We start from the raw sequence: 22684 nt of genomic DNA on the forward strand, positions 1-22684 counted from the left end.
GCCATTATTGCCAGAATTCTACCACCTCGCCTGCCACGGAATCAGAGCAGGCGAGGGACCGACAATGGAAATGTCCATTTACCTTGGACAGGAATTTCCGGTCTCGCTGGAGCGAAGCCATAAAATTCCGCACTATATCTCCAAATCACAGGCATTTGTTATGTAATCAAACATCATGTGGTCAAACTTCCCAAGATTGCACCCAATCTAAGTTGGCAATTCTTTACAAGCAGAACTTGTAAAGAACAGAAATCAAGAATCATCAGAATGGAAGATTAAAAAGTGGGAACATTGTAATTGGAAATGCTAGCATAGGAAAAGGAGAGAGAGAGTGTGCGTGTGTGTGTCGACACATATCAGTCTTCCTCTGTGTACAGAAACAGAATCACAAGGAGTCCCACTTGTCTGCCTTATCCCTGTAACTTTGCACATTCTTTCTTTTCAGATAGCAATCCAGTTCCCTTTTGAATACCTTGATCAAACCTACCTCCCCACCCTGTCAGGAAGTTCATTCCAGACTCCACCCACTCTCTGGGTAAAAAGATTTTTCCTCGCATCATTTTGACTCCTATTTCTCATTATTTTAAATCTGTGCCCTCTAGTTCTTGATGTGCTCTTGAGTGGGAACAGTTTCTCACTATCCTGTCCATACTCCTCAGGGTCTTGAATACCTCAATCAAGTCTCCTCCCTGCCTTCTTTTCTCCAAGGAAATCAGTCCCAACCTCTCCAATCTATCCTTATAGTTACAGTTCTTTATTCCTGAAATCATCCTTGTGAATCTCCTCTGCACTCTCTCCAATGCCTTCACATCCTTCCTCAAATATGGTGACCAGAACTGGATGCCATACAACAACTGAGGACTAACTGGGATCATATACAAGTTCAACAAGTGGAATGGATTTGTCTATCCTTTCTCCTCTTACTCCTGAAGGAGCGAGAGCATTTTTTATAGACTGGCTCATTGGCATTGATCACAGCTATTTACAATGGCCAAGTTCTAATGGTCAGTGTCAAGGCTGACCAGATTAATGTTGCCCACAAAGATTTCTACAACCCAACCCTTACAATTATTTTCAGTCATATCCTCCAATCCCGGCTGAAGCATCAAAGGGTTAGAACAGCCTCTTTAGGGGTAGAGCCTGAGAAGAGATGGTAAAGGGAGGACACACTCTCTTTTCACAATACTCAGGTAAGTTTTTAAACGTTCAGACCTGCGGGTGTGTGGCAGCATGAGGAGCGTGAAGCGTGGAGTAGGAGTAGGCCATTCAGCCCTTTAAACCCGTTTCAATTGATTTGGTTAGATTTGGTTTATTATTGTCACAAGTACTGGGATACAATGAAACAAATTGTTTCTTGTGCATAATACAGGCAAAACATACCATTCATAAAGTACACAGGGGAAAGGGAAAATAATAGGGTGCAGAATATAGTGTTGCAGTTACAGGTAGGGTGAAGAGAAAGATCAGCTTAATATATGATGGGATTATTCAAAAGTCTGATTTTTGTATCTTTTTCCTGACAGAAGAAGGTGGAAGTGAGTACGTCCGGGGTGCGTGGGGTCCTTGATTATGGTGGTTGCTTTCCCAAGGCAGCAGGAAGTGTGGACAGTGTCAATGAATGGGAGGCTAGTTTGCGTGATGAACTGGGCTACATTCACTCCACTTCGTAGTTTCTTGTAGTCTTGGTCAGAGCAGGAGCCATACATACCAAACTGTGATACATTTGGAAAGGATGCTTTCTATGGTGCAACTGTAAAAATTCATCAGTCATAGTGGACATGCCGAATTTCCCTAGTTTTCTGAGAAAGTAAAGGCGTTGATGAGCTTTCTTAACTATAGTGTTGGCGTGAAGGGTCCAGGACATATTGTTGTGATCTGGACACCTGGAAACTTGTAGCTCTTGACCATTTCCACTTCATCTCCGTTGATGTAAGCAGGGGCATGTCCTCCATTAAGTTTCATGAAGTCGATGACTAGCTCCTTCATTTTACTGCCATTGGGGGAGATATTATTGTCATTTCACCAGATTCTCTATCTCTTTCCTGTTCTCCATATCATCATTGTTTGTGATCTGAGCCACTACGGTGGTGTCACCAGTAAACATGAAGATGGAGTTGGAGTGGAATTTGGCCACTCAGTCATAGGTGTATAAGGAATATAAGGGGCTGAGGACACAGTCTTGCGGGGCACCGATGTTGAGGATAGTTGTGGAGGAGGTGTCATTGTCGATCCTTACTGATTACAGTCTGTGGGTTAGGAAGACTGGGATCCAGTCGCAGAGGGAGGAGCTGAGCTCTTGGTCATGGGCTTTGGAGATGAGTTTTGTAGGAATTCTGGTGTTGAAGGCTGAGCTGTAGTCAATAAATAGGAGTCTGCCATAAATGTCCTTGTTATCCAGGTATTCCAGGATTGATGGAGTCTGCTGTGAACCTGTTGCGGTGATAGGCGATCTGTAATGGGTCCAGGAAATCTGGAAGACTGGAGTTGGTGTGTACCATGACTAACCTTTCGAAGCCCTTCATAATGATGGATCTCAGAGCCACAGGGTGGTAGTCATTAAGGCACACTGTCCGGCATTTCTTTGCTACTTGGTTAATGGTCATCTTCTTGAAACAGGTGGGAACCTCAGATCGGAGTAAGGAGAGGTCTGCGAATACCTCCGCCAGCTGGTTCACGCAGGATCTAAGTGCTCGGCCGGAGACCCCTTCTCACATTGCGTGGGCTAACTTTCAAGAAGGCTGATCTGACGTCTTCAATGGTGACCTCAGATGCCAGTGCGACCGAGGCTATTGGACTGATGACGTCCTCTCGCTGACCCCTGCTCAAATCAAGCATAGAATGCATTGAGCTTGTCGGGGAGGGGATCATTGTTGCTGGCGATTCTACTCGTCTTCACCTTGTAGCCTGTTATATTGTGTAGACCTTGCCACAATCGATAGATATTTGTGTGGCTAGCCTGGGACTCTAGTTTGGTTCAGTACTGTCCCTTGGCATCTCTGATGGTTCTCCGTAGATTGTTTCTGGATTTCTTGTATAGGCCAGAGTCACCCAACTTGAACGCCTCAGATCTGGACTTCAGTAAGCAGTGAAAATCCCTGTTCATCCATCATTTCCGGTTGGAAAATACTCGGATTAACTTCTTTGGCACACAATCTACTACATACTTACTAATGAAGTCTGTTACCATAGTGCCGTATTCATTTAGGTTGGTTGCTGCGTTCTTGAATATTGACCAGGTCACCCACTCGAAGCAGTCCGGTAGGAGATCATTCAATGCCTCAGACCAACAATGCACGACTTTCTTTATTGGATTCTCCCGTTTCTGTTTTTGCTTGTAAGCTAGGAGTAGGAGCACAGCCCTGTGGTCTGATTTGCCAAAGTGCAGATAGGGTATAGAGTGATAGACATTTTTGATGTTTGTGTAGCAGCATGTTGGTGTCTTGGTAGGACACTCTTGAGATTGGCCTGTTTGAAGTCACCAACCATGATGATCAAGGCCTCAGTATATTTTGTCTCAAGGCTATTTGTGGTGGTATATATTTCATCAAGCGCAGTCTTCAAATCCGCATGGAGTGGGGTGTAAACTGCTGTCAGGATAGCAGAGGTGAACTCCCATGGGAAGTAGTAGGGGCGGCATTTCAACATCAGGTACTCATTGTGGCCTCAACTCCACTTCCCTGATTTCTGTGCATAACCTTTGATTTCTTTGTAGATCAAAAATATAATTTGGCCTTGAATATATTGAAAGTTCCAGCCTCCACTGTTTCCTGGGAAAGAGAATTTCACAGAAGAGAATTCTGAAGATTTTCTGAGTGAAGAAATCCAAGAGAATTTTGACCTTGTGAGGGAAGATATTCTTCCTTTAGCTTAGTCTTAAATGGAAGACCCCTTCTGAAACAGTTCCTGTTGGTTTTAAATTGCCCCAGGAGGAGAACCATCCCCTCAGTAGTTACACTGTCAAGTCCCCTCAGAATCTTATGTTTCAAAAAGATTACCATTAAATCTTAGTAGAGGCCCAACCTGCCCAACCAGTAAGTCCAAAGACGTGCAACTTAAGTGAATGGCCATAATCAATACATGGGGTTATGGGGATAGGGAGTGGGAGTGGGCCTACCTAGAGTGTTCTTTCGAAGGATTGGTATAGACTTGATGGTCCAAATGACTTGTGAACTGTAGGGATTCTACGGATTCTATAGAACTGCTTCAACCCAGGCATCAGCTTAGTGAACATTCTCTGCATTGCTTCCAATTCAGGTATATTCCTCTCAAATTAGGAGAACAACACAGTACGCGAGGTGTGGTCTCGCCAATGCCTTGTACAGTTGGAGCAAGACTTCCTACTTTTAGATGCCATCTCCTTACAATAAAGGCCAGCATTCCATTTGTCTTCCTAATTATTTGCTCTACCTGCATGTTAACCTTTCGTGACCCAGATCCCAGACTGCACTCTTTCTGCATGTTCTGTCTTTCTATTATTCCTGCCAATGTGGACAGCCTCACATTTTCCTATATTATAATCCATCTGCCAATTTTTTTCCCCCACTCATTTAACCTATCTGTATCCTTTTGCGGAGTCCTTGTATCCTCTTCACAACGTGATTTCCCACCTAACTGTCTCTGCAGAAAATTTGCCCATAATACAATCAGTCCGTTCATCCAAGTCATTGATCTCGATTGTAAATAGTTGAGGCCCCAGCACTGATCCCTATAGAGCTCTCTTAGTTGCAGTTTTCCACCAGAAAATGACTGTTTCCTGTGAGTTACCTGATGCTTTCTCCATGCAAATATATCATTTCACACCATGAGCTCTTTTCTTGTGCAGTGGCTCTTTATGTGGCACCATAATGAATGCCTTTTGGAAATCCAAATACACTATACCTACTGATTCCCCATTATCCTCTCTGTTCAGTACATTCTCAAAGAACACAAATAAATTTGTCAAATATGATTTTCCTTTCACGGAACCATGTTGATTCTGCCTGATAATATTATGATTTTCTAAACGTCCTGCTCCTAACTTCTTAATAATGGATTCCAGCATTTTTCCAATGAGAGATATTCGTCTGCTATCTCATAGTTTCCTGTTTTCTGTCTCCCACCTTAGAGGTATAACATTTGCAATTTTCCAATCCGCAGAGATCTTTCCTGAATTTAGGGAGATTAGAACTAATGTGTCCACTATCTCTGCTGCCACTACTGTTAAACCCAAGGATGAAGTCCATCAGGTCCAGCGGACTTGTTGCCTTTCGTCCCATCAGTTTTCCTAATCCATTTTCTCTAGGGAGAGTGACAGTTTCAGTTCTTCCATCCCTTTTGCCTCTTGGCTTTCCACTATTTTTGAGATACTTTTGTGGTCTCCTACCATGAAGACAGTTACAAAATATTTATTCAAAGTCCTGCTATTTCCCTGTTTTCCTCTATTAATCCCCTCATCTCAGCCACGAAGGGACCAATGGTTACTTGAGCTGTACTCTTCCTTTTTCTCCTTGTTAACACTCTCACTGTCTTTTTATATTTCTTTCTAGTTTACTCTCCCGTTCTAATTTCTCCTTCAGTTTTAGTAATTCTTTCCTGGTTTCTAAAATGTTCCCAATATTTTCTCCCACCACTAAACTTCATAGCATTATAAACTTATTTTGCAATTTGATACCATCCTTTGCTTCCTGAGTTAGCAACAGTGATGCATTCTCCTCGTGGAGTTTTTCTTTCTCAATGGAATATACCTTTGTTGGGAGTTATGAAGCATCTCCTTAAATGTGAGCCAATGATTCTCTACCATCTTATCTTTAAACTTGTTTGTCCAGTTTACTGTAGCCAACAATGTTCTCATATCCTTGTAATGGCCTTTATTTAATTTTAAGAACTAGTTCAAATCCAGGATTCTTGTCCTCCAATTTAACGTGAAATGTTATCATGTTATGATCATTCTTGCCTTGATGATCCTTTACTATGAAATCATTGATTCATCCTATTACATTACATTTCTATGAACTCATAGAAATGTAATGTAATAGGACTGTGTCCTACAACCAGAGGGCTTCTCAATCCACCAAATGGACCATACAGCACCATCAGGCAAGGCTAGGGGAGGTGGGGTCTGCCTTCTAATCAACACCTCATGTTGCCTAGACGTAGCAACGCTGGCGAGTTTCTGCTCCCTGGACCTAGAATACTGACATTAAAATGCCGCCCCTACTATTTGCCGTGGCAGCTCACCTCTATTATCCTGACAGCAGTTTACATCCCATCCTACATAGACATGAAGACTGCACTGGATGAAATATACACCATCACAAATAGCCTTGAGACAAAACATCCCGAGGCCTTGTTCATCGTGGCCGGGGACTTCAGTCATGCCAAGCTCTATGGCGTCCTACTAAGAAAGCACCAACACATCTCCTGTTCCACCAGAGGCCCAAACATCCGAGACCACTGCTACACAAATATCAAACATGCCTACCGCTCTATCGCTCCCCCACACTTTGGTAAATCAGACCACAAGGCTGTGCTCCTGCTCCCAGTTTACAAGCAAAAACTGAAATGGGAGAATCCATTAAAGAAAGTCGTACAATGTTGGTATGAGGAATTGGATGATCTCCTACGGGACTGCTTAGAGTCAGTAGACTGGTCAGTATTTAAAAACTCTGCGAGCAGCCTGAATGAGTATGCCACTACAGTAACTGACTTCCTTAGTAAGTGTTAGAAGGCTGTGTGCCAAAGAAGCAAATCTGTGTGTTTGCCAACCGGAATCAGGGATACCCATTGCTTGCTGAAGTCCAGGTCTGAGGTGTTCAAATCTACCCTGACCTATACAAGGCATGATGTGGAGATGCTGGCGTTGGACTGGGGTAAACACAGTAAGAGTTTTAACAACACCAGGTTAAAGTCCAACAGGTTATTACAGGTTTACAAGGCGGCCAGATATGGTCTACAGAGATGCATCAAAGATGCCAAAAGACAGTACTGGATCAAACTAAAGTCCGAAGTCAGCCACATGGACTCTCGCCAACTATGACAAGGTCTGCAAGACATAACAGGCTACAAGATGAAGGCATGTAAAATCGCCGGCAATGCCTGATGAGCTCACCGCATTTTATGCCCATTTTGAGCAAGAGATCAGCGAGAGCACGCCCTCCATCCTAGAAGCCTCGGCCAAACCTGTATCTGAGGTCACCATTTCAGATGTCAGACCTGCCTTCTCGAAAGTCAACCCACGGAAAGTGACTGGCCCGGATGGGGTACCCGGATAAGCACTCGGGTCCTGTGCGGACCAGCTGGAGGGGCATTCGCAGACATCTTGAACCTCTCTTTACACAAATCTGAAGTCTCTATCTGCTTCAAGAAGACGACCATCATTCCGGTACCAAAGAAAAGCCAGGCAGCGTGCCTTAATGATTATCATCTGGTGGCTCTGATATCCATCATAATGAAGTGCTTCGAAAGGTTAGTCATGGCACAAATCAACTCCGGCCTTCCAGATTTCCTGGATCCTTTGCAGTTTGCCTATCACCGCAACAAGTCCACAACAGATGCCATCTCCCTAGCCCTACACTCAATCCTGGAACACCTAGAAAACAAAGACATCTACGTCAGACTCCTATTTATTGGATACAGCTCAGCCTTCAACACCATTATTCCTATGAAACTCATCTCCAAACTCCGTGGCCTGGGGCTTGGCTCCTCCCTCTGCGACTTGATCTTGAACCTCCTAACCCACAGACTGCAATCAGTAAGGATAGGCAACAACACCTCCTCCACGATCATCCTCAACACTGATGCCCCACAACGTTGTGTCCTCAGCCCCTTACTATACACATAAGACTGTATGGCCAAATTCCCCATCAACTCGATTTTCAAGTTTGTTGATGACATCATCGTAATGGGTCGAATCTCAAACAATGATGAGATGGAGTACAGGAAAGAGATAGAGAATCTGGTGAACTGGTGCAGCAACAATAATCTCTTCCTCAATGTCAACAAAACGAAGGAGATTGTCATTGACTTCAGGAAGCATAGTGAAGGACATGCCCCTGGCTACATCAATGGAGACAAAGTAGAAATGGTCAAGAGCTTCAAGTTTTTAGGTGTCCAGATCACCAACAACCTGTCCTGGTCCCTCCATGCAGACGCTATAGTTAAGAGAGCCCACCAACGCCTCTACCTTCTCAGGAGACTAAGGAAATTTGGCACGTCTTCTATGACTCTCACCAACTTTTACAGATGCACTGTAGAAAGCATTCTTTCTGGTTGTATCACAGCTTGGTATGGTTCCTGCTCTGTCCAAGATCGCAATAAATTACAAAGGGTCATGAACGAAGCCCAGTCTATCACTCAAACCAGTTTCCCATCCATTGACACTGTTTACACTTCTGGCTGCCTCGAAAAAGCAGCCAGCATAATCCAGGACCCCATGCACCCCAGACATACTCTCTTCCACTTTCTTCCATCGGGAAAAAGATACAAAAGTCTGAGGACACGTACCAACTGATTTAAGAGCAGCAGCTTCCTTGCTGCCATCAGACCTTTGAATGGTCCTACCTCACATTAAGTTGATCTTTCTCTACACTCTAGCTATGAGTGTAACACTACATTCTGCAAACTCACCTTTCCTTCTCTATGAATGGTATGCTTTGTCTGTATAGTGCGCAAGAAACAATAGGTTTCACTGTATACTAATACATGTGACAATAATAAATCAAATCAAATCATCGTCCAGGCTATCTTGGTCAATTCAATTTGCCTAATCTCCTAAAGTCACTATGATTATTGCAGTACTTTTCTTACAAGATCTCATTATGTTTTGATTTATACTCTCTCCTACATTGTAGCTACTCTCAAAAGGCCTATAAACTACTCTCATCCATTTCTGTCTTATTTGCACCCAAACTGATTCTATGGAACAAACCGTTGACAGTGGGCATGTTTGCTGGGATGAATGGAGAATGTGGCAAGAAGTCCAATAATCAGTTTAATGTCATGATGAAAGCAGTTTGTGATTGTCCACTCTGCCTGTCAATAGTGGGCGGCATTTCCCACCGCCAGACATCGGGAATCTAACTTCAGTACGTTAGAATCTGCTACCAGAACATCCCCCCCCCCCCCCCCCCCCCGCCGCACCCACACAGGATCATGCACACACTCACATTGATGTGCATATGTTTCACAATGGTACATAAGTGACGTGCGCCTGGTGACCTGCACTTCTCTAAATTTTGGGGCCATGTAGAGCAGTCCTGGGCTGCAGGCATTGAGAACTGTGTGCATGGTTGCACTTTAAATATGGTGCTGAGATAGTGGTGAGATAATGGGATGGCAGGTGATTTGGAGGCTGTCCGCCAGTGAGATGGCATGTTTCCTGTGTCTGCATAATTTATGAATGGGAAGGAGACCGTATGGCAGAAAAATCCACCAATGCTGTTGGCAGGTAAAACATTGTTTCCCATGGCTGTTACTGCACTTAGTGTTACTTTGGGATGCTTCCACCCTACCTCTTGATTTTTCAAACCGAGAGCATTTCTCACTACTGTACTGATCTCATCCTTTGTTAACAGAGCTACCCCACCTCTTATTCCTTTTTTCCTATCTTTAATGGGTTGATACCTCAATTAAGTAGAGAGAAACATTGATTTCATCTGTTGATGTTACCTATGGTCAATTTGATGTTTGTAGATATTGGCACCAGCGTGATTTGGCTAACAGCACAATGAGGCTGTGGATTTTGGGTTCTTGAGGTTCTGAGTTTTGTCATTTTTAATTTCAGGCTCTTTGATGTCTATTTGCAGAAAGTAAAATAGACTGAGTGTTTGCTTTGCTTTTCATTTCATTTCTTTTCTTTATTTCAGGGAAACATTTGAGGAAAAGTGATGAAGAAGCTTCAGAAAGTTCTCCTGGCTGTTTTACTTCTAGTTTTCAGTAGCTATATTCTCCATTACATGTCCTTCATCTGCTATGTGCTGACCTGCTATTCAAAGGATGATTTCCCTTCTGATTTTAAGAACGCAAACTTAATGAAATCTCCTGGGATTATGTTTGTAGAGACCACGGATACCGTGGAGCCCTCGGCACTTGCTGTTTGCTCAGTGGAATCAGCTAGTCTGAGGAACCCGGGCAAACCGGTTTATTACTTCCTGAAAGGGTTCAGTGGGAACCTGTCACACTATCCACGCCGTTGGCATAAAGCTATTCACGTGCTTTCATCGTTGAAAAATGTTACCATTTCTCCTCTGAGTCTTAAAGCACTATTTCAGGATACCCCTCTAAGCTCCTGGTATGAAAAGGTAAGGGGATATGTGTAGATTGAACTATCATTTACATCTAATAAATGGACTTCACGGCTCAGTAGGTAGCACTCTGGTGTGGGTTCACAAGACCCCACTTCAGAGATGTAAATATATAGACTGAGCTGACATTCCAGATGTGGAGCGGCCGGCGTTGGACTGGGGTAAACACAGTAAGAAGTTTAACAACACCAGGTTAATAAACCTGTTGGACTTTAACCTGGTGTTGTTAAACTTCTTACTGATATTCCAGTACAGTACTGAGGGTTTGCTGCAGTGTTGGAGGTGCAGTCTTGCAGATCAGATGTTAAACCAAGGCCCCATATACCCTCTCAGGTGGATAGAAAGGATCCCATGACAACATTTTGAAGAGCAGTGGAGTTCTTCCAGGTGATGTGACCAGATAATCTGTTTTAGTGACATTCATTGAGCGGTAAATATTGATCAGGCTCCCAGGTGAAACTCCCTTGCCCTTCTTGGGATCGTTGCTTGGGCCCTAAATTGTTGAAGGTAGGAGACCTGACCGTTTCCCTCACCTGGTTTGGCTTGACTGTTGAGGAGATATACCAGGATATGGCCACTATCACGTGCTAACAGCTACTTGGAGTCAGAGTTGAGAGCTGGGTGAAGGTAACGATCCATACAGGGCGAGCCTACTCCAAGGAATGCAGCAAATCCACTTGTAAGAGGTGCTGCCCACCTTACATTCTTAGCCCAGCATGTGAGGACTCTTTCCAGTGGATTGGGATGAGGAGGCTATTTTAGGTCCAATGGTCTTGAAGGTCAGCAACATGTTGTGGAATGCAGACACTGAAGATGTCCAGGTCACTGAGTGCTTTGGAATCTGCCTCCAGCTGTCAGGCACATCTTGCCACTTGACCAAGATAGGTCAGAGAATGAGGCAGACAAAATGTAACTCTAACACACAAGTCATGTTCATTATCTTTCAGTCATGGCTGTGTTTATTTGTGCTGCAACACTAAAGGGAGCACTTCCTGCACATCCTTAATTGCAGTTCCAGTATCAGAGTGACAGCTGGCCTCATTAAAATAATCAAATTGACTTGACATAGATAACAATAAAATTAAAGTTATCCATTTTTAAGTCTGTGCAGTCCTTAACCAGTTGTATTCAGTCCACCTATCATTTAGTAACTGTTCCCCCTATAAAACATGTTTCTTACATAAGTTTCAGGAAATTTCAGTAAATGAAGTTCTCAACTGTGGAGAATTGATTGTAATATTTAGTTTAAGGATGCTTAGATAAAAATCAATAAAAATAGTATTTTGAGTAAAATATTTAAGAAAAAATCATGACCCAATGAGACATTCAAAATGATCCTGGGATTAAGAGTTCCATTATCTATACAAGGCTATGTAGATACGCTGCCACTGCACTATCCCTTACACAGCTGGATATAGCCAAAGGAAGCAATGCTCAGAGAATCTTATTGAGATGATCACTTCATAGATTGGGGGCTGGGATGGATAGTGATTGATGGGATGAATTCAATTCATGCTTTGATAAATCCAAACTCCTGTCACCAATCAGAAAGGCATCAGGAGCAGTTAAGCATGTGCCTGTGCTGCAGTCTAGGCTTATTGGATGTGCACAACTGTTTCTGATGCTTTCCACACAATGACAAAAGTTACAATGTCTCTATTGTCTGTACTCAATGGGCCCGATTTTACCATTGCGTCACACCCAGAAACGTGGTAAAGTTGGGTGTGAGGCCATTAACGCGATCTGCACCCGCGTCCGCGCAAATTGCCATTTTACCCAGGCCCGGGAATGGCCGCTATCCGATTCGCACCCGAAATGGGCGCAATAGCGATTTAATGCGTTTAAATTGAATTAATGAACTGCCCGCCCAACTTTATCAGCATTTTCCCCTTTACTACTGCATTTGCCAATCTAGAATCGCGCCGAAATGGACGTGCTGAATAAAAGTCTGTTTTGGGCGCTCCAACTGCTGAAGACGTGGGTTCAGAGCTTCCAACGGCTCTCTGACTCAGATCGGTGGTGGGGCGGGGAGGGAGGCGGATCAGATCATTCTCTGGTGAGGGGGGGAATAGGGAGGCGGGTCAGATGTACCTCTGGAGGGGAGGGGGGAGGGGAGTGAGGCCAGAACATTCTCTTTGGAGGGGGGCGGGGGGAGCGGGAGGAGTGAGGCCAGATCATTCTCTGGGGGGGTGGGGGCAGGGGGAGAGTGAGGCCAGATCATTCTTGGGGTGGGGGGGGGGGGAAATGGTGGGAATGAGGCCAAATCGGTCTCTGGGGGGCGGAGAGTGAGGCCAAATCATTCTGTTGGGGGGGCGGGGGCGGGGGTGGGCGGAGAGTGAGGCCAGATCGTTCTCGGGGGGTGGGGGGGGGGGTGGTGGTGGGGAGTGAGGCCAGATCGTTCTCTGGTTTGTGGGGGGGGGGGGGGGGGGGGGGCGGGGATGGAGGAGGGAGGCGGGTAAGATGTATCTCTGGTGTGGGGGGAGGCCCAATTGCCCAGTGATAGGAGGGGATGGGGGGGGGGGTCCGCTGCCACTCTGCAGGCGATCGGTGGGGGGGGGAAGGAGACAGGGGGTCGCGATCGGTCATGGGTAGCGGGGGGTGGGTTAATAAGGGGGACAGTGAGGTCTGTGGGGACCATTGTTCCCGCTTTTCGCTCCTGGGCCGCTTTCTCCACTTTTTGCAGCCTGGGAGCGATCTGACACGAGCGCGCTTTTTCAAATTTCTTTCTAACTGCGCATGCGCAGTTCAGAGCTCCTATCGCATTGGGTGCGCTAAGCCCCACCCACTACGCGAACGGGACTCGTGATTTTTTTTTCAGGCTAAGTACGTATGGGGGCCCCTGAAAGCAGATTCCAAAGTCGAACCTGAATTGCGCCCAGATTCAGCACTTAGAATGAAAATGGTAAAATCAGGCCCAATGTTTCATTTGTCCTCGACTATGTACCTGTCACAGGTCCTGTGGTAATGGGTGAGCAATGTACCAGATTCACAGTTATGGTGCTGAAGGAGGCCATTTGGCCCATTGTGCCTGCACTGACTCTCCAAATGAGCGGTATGACTTTGTACCATTCTCCTGTCTTTCCCCCATAACCCTGCACATTATTTCTATTCAAGTAATCATCTAATGCTCTCTTGAATGCCTCGATTGAACCTATCTCCACCACACTTCCAGGCAGTGCATTCCAGACCTGAACCATTCACTGTGAAAATGTTTTTTCTCATATCACATTTGCTTCTTTTGCAAATCAGCTTAAATCTGTGCCCTTTCCTTCTTGATCCTTTTATGAGCGGGAACAGTTTCTCCCTATCTACTCTGTCCAGCATTCTCATGATTTTGAATACACAGAAACATAGAAAAACTACAGCACAAAACAGGCCCTTCAGCCCCACAAGTTGTGCCGAACATATCCCTACCTTTTAGGCCCACCTATAACCCTCCATCCTATTAAGTCCCATGTACTCATCCAGGAGTCTCTTAAAAATAGAAACATAGAAAAACTACAACAAATCTCCTCTTAGCCTTCTCTTTACCAATGGGAGCAGACCAACCTCTCCAATCTACCTTCATAACTGAAGTTTCTCATCTCTGGAAACATCCGTGCAAACCTCTTATGCATTCTCTCTAATGCATTCACATCCTCCCTATAGTGTGGCACCCAGAACTCTGCACAACATTCCAACTGAGGTCTAACCAGTTTCTTGTATAAGTTCAGCATAACCTCCTTGCGCTTGTGCTCTATGCTCCCATTAATAAAGCCTAGCATATTATGGGGGTGATTCTCCCAGCCCGCTGTACTGCTGGAGCTGGGAGACATAAGTGGAGGGTGTTTAGCGGGCTCCCCGCTGGGCGCAACGGCCTCCGAGCATCTCTGGCTGCCAGATTTCCGGCATCGTCGGCTCCGAGCCGGAAATTGGCATGGAGCTGATGAAAATATTTAAATCATGATGTAAATCTTATTAATGGGCCCAGGACTGAAGTATCCGGGCCTGCTAGCCTCCCCCCCCCCACCCCCTCCGCCAGGAGTGTTTCACTCCAGTGGGGTTTACAACAACTCCCACTAACGGGGAGCTGGCGGCCCAATCCCTCTGGAGTGAAGGAAGGCCTTCCTTCAAGGAGGTCGGGGTTAAGGGGGGAGGGGGGGGTGTTGCCTGGGCATTACCAGCCTGGCACTGCCAAAGGCGCAAAGTGGCAATGCCCAGCGGCACCTTGGCACTGCTCACTGGGCATTGGGCAGTGCCAAGGGGGTGGGGCCAGAGGGGGTAGGGCCTGTTGGGAAGGTGGGGCCTCTGGGGGGAGATCAGTGAGGGTGGGCTGGTGGTGGGGGCTCCTGCTGCCACTCTGCACTTCGGATCCGTGACAGAGGGAGGGAAGGGCTGATCAGGGCTGACCACCTTGTTGGGGGGGCGGTGGGAGGGGGGAACCGCGGTGGGAAGGTCAGCCTGCCGGGGGGGTTGGGTGGGGGGAGGTCAGCCTGCCGGGGGGGTTGGGTGGGGGGAGGTCAGCCTGCCACAGGGGATCATCAGGACTGCCGAGCGAAGGTGGTGTCGGGCGATCGGGACCTCTGGGGTGGGAAGGGGAGGTTGGGGCTGGCCCGGAGACCCGGGAGACCAGCAATTGGGTGGTGAGGGGGTCGCACGGCCAGAGATGCGGGAGTTGCAGGGCTGGCCAACAATTGGGCTGGCTATCGATTGGGAAGCCAGCATTGCGGGGTTACTGCGCATGCGCTGATCTCCACTATGACAGATCAGTGCATGCGCAATGGTCTGCTCAGCCACTTCAGCGAGATTAGGCTCTGCCCACAGATTTTCATCGCGATTCACGCTTGGTCACTCTGTGATGCACAGAATGTGGGAGATTCATTTTGGAAATCCCGCTAAAAAATCAGCGGGATTTACTCTGATTTTTACACAAACTCAGCACTTATAATTTTTGGGGGAAAATCCCGGCTTGTATGCTTTATTAACTGTACTCACCAACTGTCCTGCCACCTTCAATGATCTGTTCACATATACACCCAGGTCCCTCTGCTCCTGCACCCCCTTTAGATTTGTATCCCATATTTTCTATTGTCTCTCCATGTTCTCATTACCAAAGTGCATCACCTCACTCTTCTCTGGATTGAACCTCATCTGCAGCATGTGTGGACTCACTGGCTGAAGCAGATGTGAAACTCAGCTGCAACTGAGCAACCTTTTTTCAAGACACTACTGAAAAGCTGTCCTAAATGTTGTCTACCTCACCTTCCTGGGCAGCAGGCAACAGCTGGCAGGGGTTCCATCAACAAGTCATTATCAAAAAAGAAATAACGGTAACACTGGTCACCATTGGCACAGGGAACACGCTCACCCTCATAGACAATGTTACCATCGACAGATCTGAGCAAAGTGCTGCTTTTGGAATCATAGAATCTATAGTGCAGAAGGAGGCCATTTAGCCCATTGAGTGTGCATCGGCAGTAATCCCACCCAGGTCCCATCCCCGTAACCTCACATATTTACCCTCCTAATCCCCCTGACACTAAGGGACGATTTGGCATAGCCACTGCACCTAACCAGCACTTCTTTGGACTGTGGAAGGAACCCGGAGCACCCGAAGGAAACCCACGCAGACATGGGGAGAATGTGCAAATTCCACACAGACAGTGACCTGAGGCCAGAATTGAACCCGGGTCCCTGGCGCTGTGAGGCAGCAGTGCGAATCACTGTGCCATCCCAGAGAGCTGGCTCAGTACAACATCCAGATCATTGCCCTCAGTGAGACTCAGCTACCTGAGGATAGTTAGCTGTAGGAGATCGATGCAGGTTACACATTCTTTTCGAGTAACCAAAAAGAACAGCGCAAAACTGGTGTGGGCTTTACTGTCATGAACCACCTTGTGAGTAAGTTGACTGGTTAATGATTGTCTGATGGTGCTTAAAAACCCTCTGCACAGCCGGCAGCAAGTAACTCTCATTAGTGAGCAGACCCCTACCATAATCAACCCTGGAGAAAGCAAGAATACCTTCCAGCGCTTGATTGTCGCTGTGCCAAATTGAGTGAAAGTAACCTTTCATAGAAACATAGAAGATAGGAGCAGGAGGAGGCCATTTGGCCCTTTGAACCTGCTCCGCCATTCATTACGATCATGGCTGATCATCCAACTCAATAGCCTAATCCTGCTTTATCCCCATAACTTTTGATCCCATTCACCCCAAGTGCTAGATCCAGCTGCCCCATGCATACATTCAATGTTTTGGCATCAACTACTTCCTGTGGTAGTGAATTCCACAGGCTCACCACTCTTTGGGTGAAGAAATGTCTCCTCACCTCCATTCTAAACGGTCTGAATCCTCAGACTGTGAACCCTGGTTCTGGACTTCCCCATCATTGGGATATTCTCCCTGCATCTACCCTGTATACTCCTGTTAGAATTTTAATAGTCTTTATGAGATCCCCCCTCATTCATCTGAACTCCAGCAAAAACAATCCAAAACCAGTCAATCTGTCCTCATAACATCAGTCTCGCCATCCTGGTAAACATTCACTGCACTTCCTTGAGAGCAAGAACATCCTTCCTCAGAAAAGGAGACTAAAGCTGCACACAATATTCTAAGTGTGGTCTCACCAAGGCTCTGTATAATTGCAACAACACATCCCTTCTGTTCCTCGAAACCTCTCACAATGAAGGCCAACATGCCATTTGCCTTCTTTACTGCCTGCTGCACCTGCATGCTTACCTTCAGTGACTGGTGCACAAGGACACCCAGGTCCCGCTGCACACTCCCTTCTCCCAATTTACAACCATTCAGGTAGTAATCTGCCTTCTTGTTTTTGCTTCCAAAGTGAATAACTGTAATAAGTCCACGGAGGTGAAAATCCCATCACCGAGTTCCTTTATTTACAAGATCTCACCATACCATAAAGAGTGCTCACACTGTGCTATCTACATCAGGAGTGCAGAGGGACTGACACTCCTGTTTAAATACAGGACTTGGGGCTCCCTGATTGGGCCATCAATTAGTTCCTCTTTTTATTCTCAAAACAATTACAAAAATACAAATGCAAAAATACATTATACTATTTAAGAAAAAGTGCCATCTCAATTACAAATTATGAAGATAACACTTAATAATCAACAACAAACATGTTATTTAATAATTATCTACAAATGTACTAACAGCGAAGCACTATAACGGACAGCTGGTATGCATTGCAAGTTGCCCACAACCCATCTTCAAAGCTGCAGACAACTCACAACAACAATAGACCAGCAAGTTTTTATATGAACATAACCGACGGCTAACGCCATCCATTAACCCAGTAACAAACAACTACTACCTTACATTAAGAAAGGGGCCATCAATTAGCTCTCAATCAGGGAGTTCATACTCAAGTAGGCCAACCTCAATTGCCTGATTAAAGTCATCACAATAACCTTACATTTATCCAAATTATACTGCATCTGCCATTAATTTGCCCACTCACCCAACCTGTCCAGATCATTCTGAAGGATCTCTGCATCCTCGCCACAGTTCACCCTCCCACCCAACTTGGTATCATCTGCAAACTTCGAGATGTTACATTTTGTTCCCTCATCCAAATCATTAATATATACTCTGAATAGCTGGGGTCCCATCACCAATCCCTGTGGCACCCCACTAGTTACTGCCTGCCAATTTGAAAAGCTCCCATTAATTCCTACTCTTTGTTTCCTCTCTACCAGCCACTTTTCTATCCATCTCAATGCACTTCCCCCGATCCCATTGATGCGCGTTATCACACACGAGGCTTGATGCTCAGGAAATAAAGGCTTTTATTTGCTGTAACAAGGCAGCTACTAATTATGTACACGATCCCAGACTGAGGGGTCCCAGACAGAGCAGAGACCTTTATACCTCTCCCAGGAGGCGGAGCCCGACTGGGATGTACCACAATACTATAAAACAAAGGTGTAACAACCCCACCCTAACCCCAACAGCAACAAGTAGAACAACCCATCCCTAACCCCAACAGCAACATATATACATACTTGTAGTACTGGCCAGACCCTGGCTCAGTACTATCTAGTGGGAACCAATGATGGTTCACCACTTTCACCCCTCCTTTGAAGACAAAGGCCGGCGGGGTACAAAAACAGAATAATTTGTCATCAGTCTATAAGTTTAGACGGTCAGGGGGACCGCACCGTCGTTGTGACCTCCTCAATACCAGCGATGACACCGGAGTAGGCACTTGCGGTGGCGTTCTCCCCAAGGCGATGTCCAACTGTTCCTCCACAGACTCAGGGGCCGGTTGACCCTGAGGTGACGGTAATCCATGGAGTTCCGACACGCCCTGAAGTGGCGACCATCCTCTGGACTCAGGCAAGCTGTACACGGGAGTAAAAGAGTTAAGTAATGGTCCCGATGCTGCCTGCGCCGTGTCCGGAGGGGAAACAAGAGTTATGGGGTTTGTAGCAGGGGGTATGGGAGCGACAGGGGTTGCTACATCCCCTGCTGGTGCCAGTTCTCGGATCGAGACCGTGTCCTCTCGCCCGTCAGGGTATGCCACATAGGCATACTGAGGGTTGGCGTGGAGGAGATGGACCTGTTCGACCAACAGGTCGGACTTGCGGGCCCTTACATGTCGTCGCAGGAGGACAGGTCCTGAGTACGTCAACCAAGACGGTAATGAGGTCCCCGAGGAAGACTTCCGAGGGAATGAAAACATCCTCTCGTGGGGAGTAGCGTTGGTTGCTGTACAGAGGAGTGAGCGTATGGAATGCAGCGCCTCAGGGAGCACCTCTTGCCAATGGGAGACTGGAAGGCTTTTTGACTTCAACGCCAGTAAGACAGCCTTCCAGACTGTAGCATTCTCACGTTCCACCTGTCCGTTAGCCCTTGGGTTGTAGCTCGTGGTTCTACTAGAGGCAATCCCGTATGAGAGCAGGTATTGCCTCAAGTCATCGCTCATGAACGACGAGCCCCTGTCGCTGTGAATGTAGCTGGGGTACCCGAACAGGGTAAAAAGATCACGGAATGCCTTGATAACCGTGGCAGCGGATGTATCAGAGCAGGGAATAACGAAAGGGAATCTAGAGTACTCGTCAATGATGTTGAGGAAGTACACATTCTGATCTGTTGAGGGAAGGGGGCCCTTAAAATCGACACTCAGTCTCTCGAAGGGACGAGTGGCCTTGACTAAATGTGCCCGGTCAGGTCGGTAAAAGTGCGGTTTGCATTCCGCGCAAACCCGACAGCTTCTTGTTACGGACCTGACGTCCTCCACCGAGTAGGGCAGGTTGCGGGCTTTTATAAAGTGGTAGAGCCGAGTGACCCCAGGATGGCATAGGTCATTATGGAGAGCCTGCAAACGGTCCTCCTGCATACTGGCGCATGTTCCACGCGAGAGGGCATCCGAGGGCTCATTGAGTTTCCCTGGACGATACATGATGTCATAGTTGTAGGTGGAGAGTTCAATTCTCCACCGCAAGATCTTGTCGTTCTTGATCTTGCCCCTCAGCGTGTTATTAAACATGAACGCCACGGACCGCTGGTCCGTGATCAGGGTGAACTGTTTTCCCGCCAAGTAATGGCGCCAGTGCCTGACGGCCTCCACAATGGCCTGGGCCTCCTTTTCCACCGCTGAATGCCGAATTTCGGGGCCTTGGAGGGTGCGGGAAAAAAATGCGACGGGCCTGCCTGCCTGGTTAAATGTGGCGGCCAGGGCGAAATCAGATGCATCGCTCTCCACCTGAAAGGGGATGGACTCATCAACAGCGTGCATCGTGGCTTTCGCGATGTCGGCTTTTAATTTATCGAAGGCCAATCGGGCCTCTGGTGTTAGGGGAAAAGAAGTGGACTTAATGAGCGGACGGGCTTTGTCCGCGTAATTGGGAACCCACTGTGCATAATAAGAGAAGAAACCTAAGCATCTTCTCAGTGCTTTTGCACTCGTGGGCAGGGGAAGTTCAGAAAGGGGGCGCATACGGTCTGGATCAGGGCCAATGACCCCGTGTTCCACCACATATCCTAGGATGGCTAAACGGCGCGTACGAAACACACACTTCTCCCTGTTGTAGGTCAGGTTCAGGCGAGCTGCAGTGCGTAGGAAACTCAGGAGATTTGTGTCGTGGTCCTGCTGGTCATGGCCGCAGATGGTGACATTATCCAGGGACGGGAAGGTAGCCCGCAGCCCGTTCTGGTCCACCATTCGGTCCATAGCACGCTGGAAGACCGAGACCCCATTGGTGACACCAAAGGGAACCCTGAGAAAGTGATACAAGCGACCATCCGCCTCAAAAGCCGTGTATTGTCGGTCCTCTGGGCGAATGGGGAGTTGGTGGTAGGCAGACTTGAGGTCTATGGTGGAGAACACCCGGTACTGCGCAATCTGATTGACCATGTCAGATATGCGCGGGAGGGGATACGCATCCAGCTGCGTGTATCTATTAATGGTCTGACTATAGTCAATGACCATCCGGGGTTTGTTCCCACTCTTGACCACCACGACCTGCGCTCTCCACGGACTAGCGCTGGGTTTGTTTGATCCTTTCTTTGAGGAGCCGCTGAACCTCAGATCTAATGAAGATCCGATCCTCAGCGCTGTAACACCTACTCTTAGTCACGATGGGCTTGCAGCCTGGCACGAGATTCTGGAACAGGGAGGGTGTGGTGTTCTTCAGCGTCGAGAGGCTACAGGCGGGGCGCGTTGGGCAATTTGGAGGCTGCAGTTCTCCCACTGAAAGCGAAGGGAGTGGCCCACCGTACTGTAGGGTTACACTCCTCAAGTGGACCATGAAGTTTAGTCCGAGAAGTATTGGCGCGCAAAGGTGCGGCAACACTAGGAGCTTGAAACGCTCGTAAACTGTGCCTTGCACCATTAAAGTTACCAGACAACTCCCTAGCATGGTGACAGACCGGGACCTTGATGCCATAGATATTGTCTGTTTGACAGGTTGAATCCGGAGTCCACACCGCTTCACAGCCTCTGGGTGGATAAAGCTCTCAGTGCTCCCGCTGTCAAACAGACAATACATCAAGTGGTCGTTTACCTGAATGTCCATCATAGACTTGTCAAGTCTATGAGGCTTGGCCTGGTACAGGATGATCGACGCCACCGTTGGTTCATGAGCGCCACTGCAGGCAGCTGAAATTGATGAGGATGACCCCTGCTGGTCGTTCGCGGTCAGTGCCGACCAACATGGCCGCTCCCATAGGTCGCATGTGGGTGATGGCGCCAAACTCAGCGACCCCTGGTGGTCACACATCTCCGACTCCATCGACCGTAATGGCATTGTCCTGGCCTCGCACGTGGACGAAACCCTCGACGATTTCGACGACGAAGAACCGGGCTCTGAGGAATTGCAGGCCGCACTGCTGTTCCTGGAAGCAGATTTAGATTGGCACACTTTCGAATAGTGCCCCTTCTTACCGCAGGCGGAGCACAACACAGCTTTAGCGGGACACCGTTGCCGAGTATGCTTCGCTCCCCCACAGAAGTAACACCGTGGGCCGCCCGGAGCTGCTGCCGTCGTCTGGCCCGAGTGTGAGCACGCCATCACGCAGCATTTCAAACCCGAGGGACGAGGAGGGATTGGCGACTGCTCCTGCCATGTTGTCTCCACGTGGTCTTCAGGATACAATACTAAGCTTTTGGAGGCCGTCTCCAGCATCTCCGCTAGTTCTATTGCCTGGGTAAGGTCAAGGTTACCTTTCTCCAGTAGTTTGAGTCGAATGTACGACGATCTGACTCCTGCCACAAACGCATCTCGAGCGAGGTCGTTCATATTCTGCTATGCCGACACAGCTTTGCAGTTACAGCCCCTGGCTAGCTGTGGGAGCTCGTTCGCGTATTCCTCCATCGTTTCGCCGGACTGCCGTCGTCGAGTGGCTAAGAGGTAATGAGCGTGTATTTCGTTGGGCGGTTTAATATAACACTTCTTCAGAAGCTCGAGGGCCTTTGTGTAATCGGTGGCCGCACGGATCGCGAGGTAGACGGTGTCGCTTACCCTCGCATGGAGGACCTGGAGTCTGTCATCATCTGTGGTGACCGCTGCGGAGGCTGCCAGGTAGTCCTCAAAACACTTCAACCAGTGGTCAAAGGTGTTAGAGGCGCCCACCGCACGTGGATCTAGAGTAAGGCGTTCATGCTTCAGTATCTGCTCCATACTCTCTTTTTTTTTCTTCTTCGATGAGAGTTTATTTACAGCAAATAAAATTGATGCGCGTTATCACACACGAGGCTTGATGCTCAGGAAATACAGGCTTTTATTTGCTGTAACAAGGCAGCTACTAATTATATACACGATCCCAGACTGAGGGTCCCAGACAGAGCAGAGACCTTTATACCTCTCCCAGGAGGCGGAGCCCGACTGGGATGTACCACAATACTATAAAACAAAGGTGTAACAACCCCACCCTAACCCCAACAGCAACAAGTAGAA

At 47.4% G+C, this 22684-nt stretch overlaps 1 protein-coding gene across 3 annotated transcripts in view; it reads left to right on the forward strand.

Annotated features, from left to right (window-relative positions):
• The window catches only part of LOC144491447 (lactosylceramide 4-alpha-galactosyltransferase-like), a 51907-nt gene that overhangs the window by 19372 nt on the left and 9851 nt on the right, over nt 1–22684 (forward strand). For all 3 annotated transcript variants that reach the window (XM_078209271.1, XM_078209269.1, XM_078209270.1), the window contains one exon: nt 9843–10277. In XM_078209271.1, coding sequence (XP_078065397.1) covers nt 9864–10277 — 414 coding nt within the window. In that variant the 5' untranslated portion in view covers nt 9843–9863. The remainder of the gene's footprint in view (nt 1–9842; nt 10278–22684) is intronic.

The sequence above is a fragment of the Mustelus asterias genome, chromosome 3 (genome assembly GCF_964213995.1).
Source record: "Mustelus asterias chromosome 3, sMusAst1.hap1.1, whole genome shotgun sequence".
Taxonomy (NCBI): Eukaryota; Metazoa; Chordata; class Chondrichthyes; order Carcharhiniformes; family Triakidae; genus Mustelus; species Mustelus asterias.